Source organism: Zalophus californianus, chromosome 6 (genome assembly GCF_009762305.2).
Source record: "Zalophus californianus isolate mZalCal1 chromosome 6, mZalCal1.pri.v2, whole genome shotgun sequence".
Classification (NCBI taxonomy): Eukaryota; Metazoa; Chordata; class Mammalia; order Carnivora; family Otariidae; genus Zalophus; species Zalophus californianus.
In genome coordinates, this window is record NC_045600.1 from 113,835,160 (window position 1) to 113,846,942 (window position 11,783).

Genomic DNA, 11,783 nt, shown 5'->3' on the forward strand with positions numbered 1-11,783 from the left:
CTTAATGGACTGAGCCACCCAGGTGCCCCCATATGGCTCAACTTTATATTGAATCCTCATGACTTCCCAGTGTAGCCGGTTGTTGTTCCTATTAGGCCAGTGAAGCTTTGACTTGGTCAAATTCATCACTTAAGTGGGAACCCTGGGATTCGAATCCAGCTCCCTGTGGACTCCCAAGACATGTTTTTCTCATGGTTATGCTGCCTGTTAAACTGATGGGGACTTCACCAAGGGCCAAAGAAAATGTGACCAGAACCCACACAATGTCACAAGATCTCCAGGAACTTGTAGCAAGAGTGTGAGTGCCCTCATTCATGCCCTTCCTAGGTCTCCCATCATTAATGCTCAGTTAATTACTATGTGATTGAACAGGTTCTGCCACTTACCAGCCAGGTATTTAACTTCTTTATATCTACATTTCTTTAGCAGAGAAATGGAGATAATAATAGTACCTATCCAACAGAATTGTGAGGTTAAATTGTCAAGTGCGTGGAATGACACCTCGCATATAAGAGCTCAAGATATGTAACTTTATGGGGGAACATGCAACTCTTAATCTCAGGGTTGTAAATTCAAGCCCCTGGGTGGGTGCTGAGATTACTTAAAAATAAAATCTTTAGAAAAAAAAAGTAACCTTACAAAACTTACAGTGTTCTAGGAACTTAGGGTTTATTCTCACTTGGCTTTACACTCCCCAAGGGCGGACTGCCTTGTTTATTTTGTAACTCTAGTTTTGATCCCTTTCACCTATTTGCCACACCCTGGCAACCACCAATCTGTTGTCTGTATCTATGAACTTGGTGTTTTTGTTTGTTGTTTTTATTTTTTTTAAAGATTTTATTTATTTGAGAGAGAGCATGAGCTGGAGGAGGGGCAGAGGGAGAAGCAGACTCCCTGCTGAGTGGGGAGCCCAATGCGGGGCTCAATTCCAGGACCCTGGGATCATGACCTGGGCCAAAGACAGACCCTTAACTGACTGAGCCACCAGGCTATTTTTATTTTTTTAAGTAATCTCTGCACCCAATGTGGGGCTCAAACTTAGAACCTTGAGATCAAGAGTTACATGCTTTACTAAGCCAGTCTGGTGCCCCTGTTTGTTTTTTAGATTCCACAAATGAGATCATACAGTATTTGTCTCTCTGTCCAACTTATTTCACTTAGCATAATGCCTTCTCAGGGCTCTATCCATGTTGTTGCAAATGGCAAGATTTCATTCTTTTTATGACTGAATAGTATTCTATTCTATATATATATGCCATATTTTCTTTATCCATTCATCCATCGATGGACACTTAGTTTTTCCATATCTTGGCTATTGTAAATAATGCTGCGGTGAACATGGGGGGTGGTGCATATATCTTTTCAGATTAGTGTTTTCATTGTCTTTGGATAAATACCCAGAAGTGGAATTGCTGGATCATACAGAAGTTCTATTTTTAATTTTTTGAGGAAAACTCTATACTGTTCTTCATAGTGGCTGCACCAGTTTGCATCCCCACACAAGGGTTCTTTTCTCCACATCCTTGCCAACACTTGTTATTTCTTGTCTTTTTGAGAATAGCCATTCTAACAGGTGTAAGGTGGAAATCTCACTATGGTTTTGATTTGCATTTCCCTGATTAGTGATTTGAGCACCTTTTCATGTGCCTATTGGCCATCTGTACGCCTTCTTTGGAAAATTGTCTATTAGGGTCCTCTATCCATTGTTTTTTCTTTAATTAGAGAGAGTGTGAATGAGAGGGGAGGGGCAGAGGGAGGAGAGAGAGAATCTCAAGCAGGCCCCTAGCTCAACATGGAGCCCAACACAGGGCTCGATCCCACGACCCTGAGATCATGACCTGAGCTGAAATCAAGAATTGGACACTTAACCGAGTCACCCAGGCACCCCATTTTCTGTCCACTTTTATTTATTTATTTTTAAAGATTTTATTTATTTGACAGAGACACAGCGAGAGAAGGAACACAAGCAGGGGGAGTGGGAGAGGGAGAAGCAGGTTTCCCGTGGAGCAGGGAGCTTGATGCGGGGCTTGATCCCAGGACCCTGGGATCATGACCTGAGCTGAAGGCAGACGCTTAACAAGACTGAGCCACCCAGGGGCCCCTGTCCACTTTTAAATCAGATATTTTTTCTTTTTCTTTTTTTTAAACAGAGGCATCATGTAACTTTTATTTTACATGTCCATGCTAATCTTCTCTGTATCGTTCCAATTTTAGTATATGTGCTGCCGAAACAAGCACAGATATTTCTTTCTTTCTTTCTTTCTTTGCTATTGAGCTGTATGAGTTCTTCATATATTTCAGGTATTCACCCATTGTCAGATAAAATATTTGCAAAGATTTCTCTCATTCAATAGGTTGCCTTTTCATTTTGTTGGTTTTCTTTGCTGTTCAGCTTTTTAAAAGTTTTTTTTTTTTTAATTTTAGAGAGCACACACACACACACACGCATGAGCAGGAGGAGGGGCAGAGGGAGGAGAGAATGTCAAGCTGACTCCCTGCTGAGCGTGGAGCCCAACACAGGGCTCGATCTCACGATCCTGAGATCATGACCCGAGCCGAAATCAAGAGTCAGATGCCTAACTGACTGAGCCACCCAGGAACCTGCTGTTCTGCTTTTTAGTTTGATGTAGTTCCATTTATTTTAGCTTTTGTCGCCTTTGCTTTTGGAGTCAGATCCAAAAATCATCAACAAGACCAGTGTCAAGGAGCTTACTGCCAATATTTTCTTCTAGGAGTTTTATAGTTTCAGGTCTTACATTCAAGTCTTTAATCCATTTTGAGTTAATTTTTGTGTATGGTGTAAGATAGTAGTCTGGTTTCATTCTTTTGAGTGTGGCTGTCCAGTTTTTCTCAACACCATTTATTGAAGAGATTGTCCTTTCCTCACGCTATGTATATTCTTGTCTCCTTTGTTGTAAATTAGTTGACCATACATATGTGGGTTTATTTCTGGGCTCTCTATTCTGTTCTATTGACCTAGGATGTTTTTATGCCAATACCATACTGTTTTGATTACTAGAGCTTTGAAATATAGTTTGAAATCAGGGAGCAGGTTGCCTCCAACTTTGCTCTTTCTCAAGATTGCTTTAGCTAGGAGCACCTGGGTGGCTCAGTTGTTAAGCATCTGCCTTCGGCTCAGGTCATGATCCCAGGGTCCTGGGATCGAGCCCTACGTCGGGCTCCCTGCTCCGCAGGAAGCCTGCTTCTCCCTCCCCCACTCCCTCTGCTTGTGTTCCCTCTCTTGCTGTGTCTCTGTCAAATAAATAAATAAAATCTTTAAAAAAAAAGATTGCTCTGGCTATTCAGGGTCTTTTGTGGTTTCATACTTATTTTAAGATGTTCTTTCTGTGAAAAATGCCGTTGGGATCTTGGGAGGGATTGCACTGAATCTATAGATTGCTTTGGGTAGTATGTACATTTTAACAATAGTCTTTCAATCCATGAGCATGATATATCTTTCCATTTGTGTCTTATTCAATTTCTTTCGTTAATGTCTTACAGTTTTCAGAAAGTTTTCACCTTTATTCCTAGGTATTTTGTTTTTGAAGCAATTGTAAATGGGATTTCTTTCTGATAGTTGTTAATGTATAGAAACAACAGATTTTTGTATATTGATTTTGTATCCTGCAACTTTACCAAAATCATTCATTAGTTCTAGCAGATTTTGTTGGGAGTCTTTAGGATTATCTATATATAATAGATCATCTTAAAATAGTGACAGTTTTACTTCTACTTTCCCATATGGATGCCTTTTATTATTGGTCTGGCTAGGACTTCCAATACTGTGTTGAATAAAAGTAGAGTGGACAGCCTTTTACGAAGAGGGCGCCGAAGGCTAAGAAGGAAGTCCCTGCCCCTCCCAAAGCCGAAGCCAAAGCAAAGGCTTTGAAGGCCAAGAAAGCGGTGCTGAAAGGCCTCCGCAGTCACACAAAAAAGAAAATCCACACGTCACCTACGTTCCGACGACCCAAGACACTGCGTCTGCGGAGGCAGCCCAAATATCCTCGAAAGAGTGCCCCTGGGAGAAACAAGCTTGATCACTATGCCATCATCAAGTTCTTCCTGACCACTGAGTCAGCCATGAAGAAAACAGAAGACAACACACTTGTGTTCATTGTGGATGTCAAGGCCAATAAGCACCAGATCAAACAGGCTGTGAAGAAGCTCTACGACATTGACGTGGCCAAGGTCAACACCTTGATCAGGCCTGATGGAGAGAAGGCATATGTTCGACTGGCTCCTGACTATGATGCTTTGGATGTTGCCAACAAAATTGGAATCATCTAAACTGAGCTGGCTAAATCTAAATTAAATTTTTTTCACCAAAAAAAAAAAAAAAAAGTAGAGTGGACATCCTTGTTCCTGATCTTACTTTCAGCTTTTCACTTTTGAGTGTGATGTTACCTGCAGGCTTGTCATATATGGCCTTTGTTATGTTGAGGTACGTTCACTCTAGACACTTTGTTGCAGTTTTATCATATATAGATCTTGAATTTTGTCAGATGCTTTTCCTGCATCTGTTGAGATGATCACATAGTTGTTTTTTTTTTTTTTAGATTTTTATTTATTTATTGAGAGAGAGAGAGAATGGTAGAGAGCATGAGAGGGAAGAGGGTCAGAGGGAGTAGACTCCCTGCTGAGCAGGGAACCCCATGCGGGACTCAATCCTGGGACTCCAGGATCATGACCTGAGCCGAAGGCAGTTGCTTAACCAACTGAGCCACCCAGGCACCCCGATGATCACATAGTTTTTATCCTTAATTTGTTACTGTGGTGTATCACCTTGATTGTGATTTGCAGACATCGAATCTCCTTGCATCCCTGGAATAAATCTCACTTGATTGTGGAACATGATCCTTTTAACGTATTCTTAAATTGCTAATTTTTTTTTAAAGATTTTATTTATTTGACAGAGACAGAGACAGCGAGAGCAGGAACACAAGCAGGGGGAGTGGGGGAGGGAGAAGCAGGCTTCCCGTTGAGCAGGGAGCCCTATGTGGGACTCAATCCGAGGACTCTGGGATCATGACTTGAGCCGAAGGCAGCTGCTTAACGACTGAGCCACTGAGGCGCCCAGTTTGCTAATATTTTGTTGAGGATTTCTGCATCATGTTCATCGAGAGTTAATTTTTCCATCCATGAGCATGGTATATCTTTCCACTGTGTCTTATTCAATTCAATCCTGCTACTTCCCTCTGAAACTCTTTTCACATCTCACAGGTTTCAGATTCTAACCTTTGACTTCTCCCATTATTGGTAGAGTAGATAACTGCATGATCTGCGGGTCATTGTGGGGTCCCAGGTCACCAGCTCCTTTCATCTCCACATTAATTCATGTCACTTCCTTCCAGGGAAGGTTTATTTCCCAATCCTCACAACATCCTTATGTGGCACTATCATACCCATTTCACATGTGTAAGGAAAGTGAAGTGAGGGTCAGAGGGATTAACTGATCTGCCAAAGACCACAAAGTTGTAAAGGTGAGAGTTGAATCCTTATCTGCTTCAAAAGCCTGTCCAGTTTTTGTACCGGTCAGGTGTGTGCGTTTAATGTATAGACTGAATTTTACCCACCCCAACCCCCATTCATATATTTAAGCTCTAACCCCCCAGTGTACCAGTTGAGAGATAAAGCCTTTAAGTAATTGAATGAGGTCATAAGGGTGGGGCCCTAATCCAATAGGACTGGTATCCTTATTAGGAAGAGACACCAGGGATGTACGCAGAGAAAAAAGCCCCATTTCTTCATTTTATTATTACATTATTGTCTCCCATCAGCTGATGGGTAAATATACAAAGATGCTAGGACATACTGACATCACACCCGTCTTGAGGGGATCTAACCGGAATTTCACATCATCTGTGTAGTATTCTTTATAATTTTTATTTATTTATTTATTTATTTTACAGGGAGAGACACAGCAAGAGAGGGAACACAAGCAGGGGAGTGGGAGAGGGAGAAGCAGGCTCCCCACTGAGCAGGGAGCCCGATGCGGGGCTCGATCTCAGGACCCTGGGATCATGACCTGAGCCAAAGGCAGACGCTTAACGACTGATTTTTTTTTTTTAAGATTTTATTTATTTATTTGAGAGAGAGAATGAGAGATAGAGAGCACGAGAGGGAAGAGGGTCAGAGGGAGAAGCAAACTCCCCGCTGAGCAGGGAGCCCGATGTGGGACTCGATTCCGGACTCTAGGATCATGACCTGAGCCGAAGGCAGTCGCTTAACCAACTGAGCCACCCAGGCGCCCACGACTGATATTTTTTAAAAAAGTTCTTATTTATTTGAGAGACAGCATGAGCAGAGGGAGGGGCAAAGGGAGAGGGAGAAGCACACTCCCCAGTGAGTGTGGAGCCCAAGGCTGGGCTGGATCCCAGGGCCCTAAGATCATGACCTGGGCTGAAGTCAGACACTTCACCAACTGAGCCACCCAGGCGCCCCTTTTTAATTTTTTTAAGTAATCTCTACACCTAATGTGGGGCTCAAACTCACAACCCTGAGAGCCACACACTACTGACTGAGCCAGCCAGGCACCCCTCATCTGTAGTATTCTTGCCAAAAATGTTTAACTGGATTTTAATCATGAGGAAACAAACAAGAGTGCAGATTGTAAGGCATTCTACACCACCACTGGCCTGGACTCTTCAGAAAAATGGGACTATATGTATCTTACGGCAAACTTCTTGAAATAAGTATTAACAGTATTGTGGTAATGTAGGAAGAGAAAGTCCTTATTTTAAGATATCTGCTTACATATTTAGGGGTAAAATGCCATGTCTGCAATTTACTTTCAAATGGTTGAGTTAGGGGCACCTGGGTGGCTCAGTTGTTAAGGGTCTGCCTTCAGCTCAGGTCATGATCTCAGGGTCCTGGGATGGAGCCCCGCATCGGGCTCCCTGCTCAGTGGAGGGCCTGCTTTTCCCTCTCCCACTCCCCCTGCTTGTGTTCCCTCGCTTGCTGTCTCTGTCAAATAAATAAAATCTTAAAAAAAAAAAATGGTTGAGGAAAAAAGTGTATATATACTAGGAATAAAACAAATGTAGCAAACAATTAGTTTTTAATTTTTAAAAATAAAGAATAAGGAAAGAAAAAGCTCGAGACCCCATTCTGTTAGGGTAGAAGCCCCTTCCATCATCAAGCTGTGGAAGCATATTTTTCTTTAAATTGTGAACATTAATTATTGTCTACTTCTTTTAGGCAGAACTAGGGTCCATTAAGCTAAAAGATAAACTATTTTCTCCAGCACAGTAATCAATCAAATTTGACTTATAGACAGTGGGGGAATTGACGTGACAAAACAGGCATTTGATAGGAATAAGAGATTTATTAGTCACCTCTGCCTCTTAGTAATAGTGATTCAGAAGTTTGCTTGCTTTGAAATTAATTTCCATTATTTTAGAATAGGGGTTGACAAACTTTTCCTGTAAATGGTCAGATAGAAAATATTTTTGACCTTGTGGACTTGTGGATATCTATCCCACCTACTCAGCTCTGCCACAGTACTGCAAAAGCAGCCATAGAAACTGCACGGTACAAATGTACTTAATGCCACTGAACTACACACTTAAAAATGGCTAAGATGGCAAATTTTGTGTTTTTAACCACAATTTTTTAAAAACTCAAGAAACAGGGGAGCCTGGGTGGTGCAGTCAGTTAGGCATCTGACTTCTGGTTTCAGCTCAGGTTGTGATTTCAGAATCCTGAGATCAAGCACCGTGCTCAGCAGGGAGTCCACCTCAAGACTCCCTCTGCTCCTCCCCGCTGCACTTGCACTCCACTCTCTCAAATAAATAAAATCTTTTTTTTAAAAGATTTTATTTATTTGAGAGAATGAATGAGAGAGAGAGAGAGCACATGAGATGGGGGAGGGTCAGAGAGAGAAGCAGACTCCCCGCCGAGCAGGGAGCCCGATGCAGGACTCGATCCCGGGACTCCAGGATCATGACCTGAGCCAAAGGCAGCCGCCCAACCAACTGAGCCACCCAGGCACCCATAAATAAATCTTAAAAAACAAAACAAAACAAAACAAGAAACCTTAATGGGATGCCTGGGTGGCTCAGTTGGTTAAGCGTCTGCCTTCAGCTAAGGTCATGATCCCTGCTCAGTGGGGAGTCTGCTTCTCCCTCTGCTGGCCGCTCCCCCTGCTTGTGCGCACTCTCTCCCTCTCTCTCTGACAAATAAATCTTTTTAAAGATTTTATTTGACAGAGAGAGACACAGGGAGAGAGAGAGGGAACACAAGCAGGGGGAGTGGGAGAGGGAAAAGCAGGCTCCCCGCTGAGCAGGGAGCCTGATGTGGGGTTCGAGCCCAGGACCCTGGGATCATGACCTGAGCCGAAGGCAGACACTTAACGACTGAGCCACCCAGGCACCCCTAAATAAATCAATCTTAAAAAAAACTTAAAAAATAAAAACTCAAAAAGCAGCCATAGATAATATGCAAACGAATATGTGGCAGTGTTCCAACTTGCTTATGGGCAATGATTTTGAATTTCATATAACTTTCTGTCACAAAATCTTTTTTTGATTTCCAACCATTTAAAAATGTACAAAACAACTCTTAGCTTGTGGGCAGGAGAAAGACAGGTGATGGCCTTTGGCCCAAGGGCTATAGTTTGCCACCCTTCTCTTGGAGATAAAGAAGATACACAATTAGAGCAATTTTTTTTTAAAGCTTTTATTTATTTATTTGACGAGAGGGCACAAGCAGGGGGAGCAGCAGAGGGAGAGGGGGAAGCAGGCTCTCTGCTGAGCAGGGAGCCCAATGCAGGCCTGGATCATGCCCTGAGCCAAAGGCAGATGCTTAACCAACTGAACCATCCAGGAGCCCCATTGAGAGCAATTTAAAAGGCAGTGCTCATTTCTGCAGTCTAAGGTACTGTTGTAACAAACTTTAAGGGGCCTAAAAGTTAGCATTTACAATAAACTTTTAGCACCCATCTGTTTCTAGTAGCACAAATGACTTAGGCAAAAACAAAATTTAGAAATCTCAACAGAACTTAAGATGTAACGTAAACAGGGGTGCCTGGGTGGCTCAGTCGCTAAGCGTCTGCCTTCGGCTCAGGTCATGATCCCAGGGTCCTGGGATCGAGCCCACACTGGGCTCCCTGCTCAGCGGGAGGCCTGCTTCTCCCTCTCCCGCTACCCCTGCTTGTGTTCCTGCTTTAGCTGTCTCTGTCAAATAAATAAATAAAATTTTCCAAAAAAAAAGTAAACAGTAACTTCCAGCTAGCTACCAATTCTTTCCAGCTCCATACGAAATCTCCAGTATATTAAAGAAATGCCAACACTTTAACACCATCTTTCCAATTACCCTCTTGTGACTTTTTTTTTTTCCTTAAGATTTTTGTCTGTCAGAACAAGAGAGCGAGCAAGCACAAGTAGGGGGATCAGCAGGCAGAGGGAGAAGCAGGCTCCCCGCTGAGCAAGGAGCCCATTGTGGGACTCGATCCCAGGACCCTGAGATCGTGACCTGAGCCTAAGGCAGACACTTAACCAAGCCACCCAGGTGTCCCAGGACTTCATTATTCTTCAGGACTCCTCCCTCCTGCCTCAGTTGCCTAGAATCACTTCTTCACCATCTCTAATTCAGCCACAAGTTCATTAATAAGTCATCACCCAAGCTGAAACACCCAAACCATGGAATATCATGCCCCATTAAAAAGCAGGAGACAGATGTGTATTAATTGATATAGAAAACTGTCTACAATAGTATAGACCTAGCAAAGGGGAGATAAACAGGTTTGTAAAACAGCATGCAAAAGTATTACACATGCACAAAGGAGAAATGTCTGGAAAGATGGTCATCAGAATACTAGTAGTGGTTGTAACTGGGTGGGGAATTTCAGGGGTGTTTTTTTTTTTTTTTAAGTGTTTTATTTATTTATTCATGAGAGTCAGAGACAGAGAGAGAGGCAGAGGCAGAAGCAGGCTCCCCGCCTAGCAGGGAGCCCGATGCGGGACTCGATCCCAGGACCCTGGGATCATGACCTGAGCTGAAGGCAGACGCTTAACCATCTGAGCCACCCAGGCGCCCCTCAGGTGTGTTTTATTCTTGTACTTTTATTGTTTCACGAACATGTATCATCTTTAAAATGAGAAGAGCGCCTGGGTGGTTCAGTCAGTTAAGCATCCGCTCTTGATTTTGGCTTGGGTCATGATCTCAGGGTTTTGAGATCCAGCCCCATGTCAGTTCAGCGCTGGGCCTGCTTGAGATTCTCTCTCCCTCACCCCGGACTTGTGTATTCTCTCTTGTGCTTTCCCTCCTCTCTCAAAAATAAATAAATAAACACATACATACATACACACACACACAAATAAAATAGAGAAAACCCAGTAAAGATATTTTTATTTTAAGGAAAAAAAGACCACCACCAAAAATTCCTTAAAAAAACAAAAGTTTAAGACTTTATTGTAGTTGTGCTTAAATATACTTTGGAGATATTCCAAAATATTTATTTACAGATGAAATGACATGATACCTGAGATTTAATTCAAAATATTTGGAGGGGCACCTGGGTGGCTCAAGTTGGTTAAGCCGCTGACTCTTGATTTTGGCTCAGGTCATGATCTCAGGGTTTTGAGATTGAGCCCTGCATCAGGCTCTGCACTCAGCAGGGAGCCTGCTTGAAGATTCTTTCTCCCTCTGCTCCCCCTTCCCACTCTCTCTAATAAATAGATCTTCAAAATATTTGGAGTGGCGGTAAATGAGGATATAGATGAAAAGTGAGGCCATGTACTGATAATTGCTGTAGTAATGTTTGACGTTTTCTATAAAAGTTACTCCTCTTTCCCTCTCAATGTACCTGCTCCTGCAATTTCAGCCATTAGCCTACTTTACATTTGCCTCCAAATGGTCTTCCTTAGAAATCTCCCTTTTTGCTGTTTCAAACATTAAATTCTTTAGTCTTAGGCTCTTTTCAGAACTCTAGGCCTATCCTACCCACTGATGCCTGTAATTTGACAGGTCCAGAATCAAATGTAGTATTTTTTTTTTTTTAAGATTTTAAGTAATCTCTACACCTAACTTGGGGCTCAAACTCACAACCCTGGGATCAAGAGTCATGTGCTCCATTAACTGAGCAGGCCAGGGGCCCCAAATGCAGTACTTTCTGAACCAAGCTCCTCTTTTGCTGACTCCAATTGTCCCACAAATGGTACCATCATTGAAATCTGTAAAATGGCCCTCCTAAGAGTTCTCATTCCCTCACTGATTTAGTAACTAAACCTAAATAATGTGATTCTCAGTCATCTCTTCCCATTTCTACAGCCACCACCCTGATTTAAAATCCTTAAGTTATAACTACACCAGATAACTTCCTAAATTGTGATCCTAACTCCAATTTCTTCAGGCTCCAAATCTGTTTCTCCTATTTACTGCTCTATTATCAATACCTGGCACAACACTTGGTATATAGTAGGTATTCAATAAACGTGGCGTGAAAACCATCATAGCACTCATTTCTTACCCTTGTAGATAGTTGTAAATCTATGTTTCCTCCTCAGGCCCCTCCTATGATCTTAAGAGCAGAAATCACTTCCATCATTTTGCATTCCTACTATAAGGTAAGAGCCCATGATACTGACATGGTCCTTTTTCAGCTAGTAATAATCTGGGGAATTGAAAAAGCAGATTTAAAGGTGATTATATATGCACATAGGGGAACTGTCAAAAAAAAAAATCCCTCCTCCCCAGTGGTACAAAGGCCAAACATGTCATATAATAAGTAAAATTACCTTTTAGATAAACCTGTGGATAAACAAATACCCCAAATCCTTTAGACT

The 11,783-nt window shown here is 42.3% G+C and overlaps 1 protein-coding gene and 1 pseudogene across 1 annotated transcript; one reads left to right on the forward strand and one right to left on the reverse strand.

Moving 5' to 3' along the window:
• Positions 1-2,144: 2,144 nt before the first annotated feature.
• On the reverse strand, positions 2,145-2,238 carry LOC113910648 (annotated as a pseudogene).
• A 652-nt stretch (positions 2,239-2,890) lies between these two features.
• Positions 2,891-4,287, forward strand: LOC113908771 (60S ribosomal protein L23a-like). Its single transcript, XM_035728069.1, has 2 exons — positions 2,891-2,914; positions 3,802-4,287. Exons 1-2 carry the CDS (start codon positions 2,891-2,893, stop codon positions 4,285-4,287), a joined length of 510 nt encoding a protein of 169 aa, XP_035583962.1.
• Positions 4,288-11,783: the final 7,496 nt, after the last annotated feature.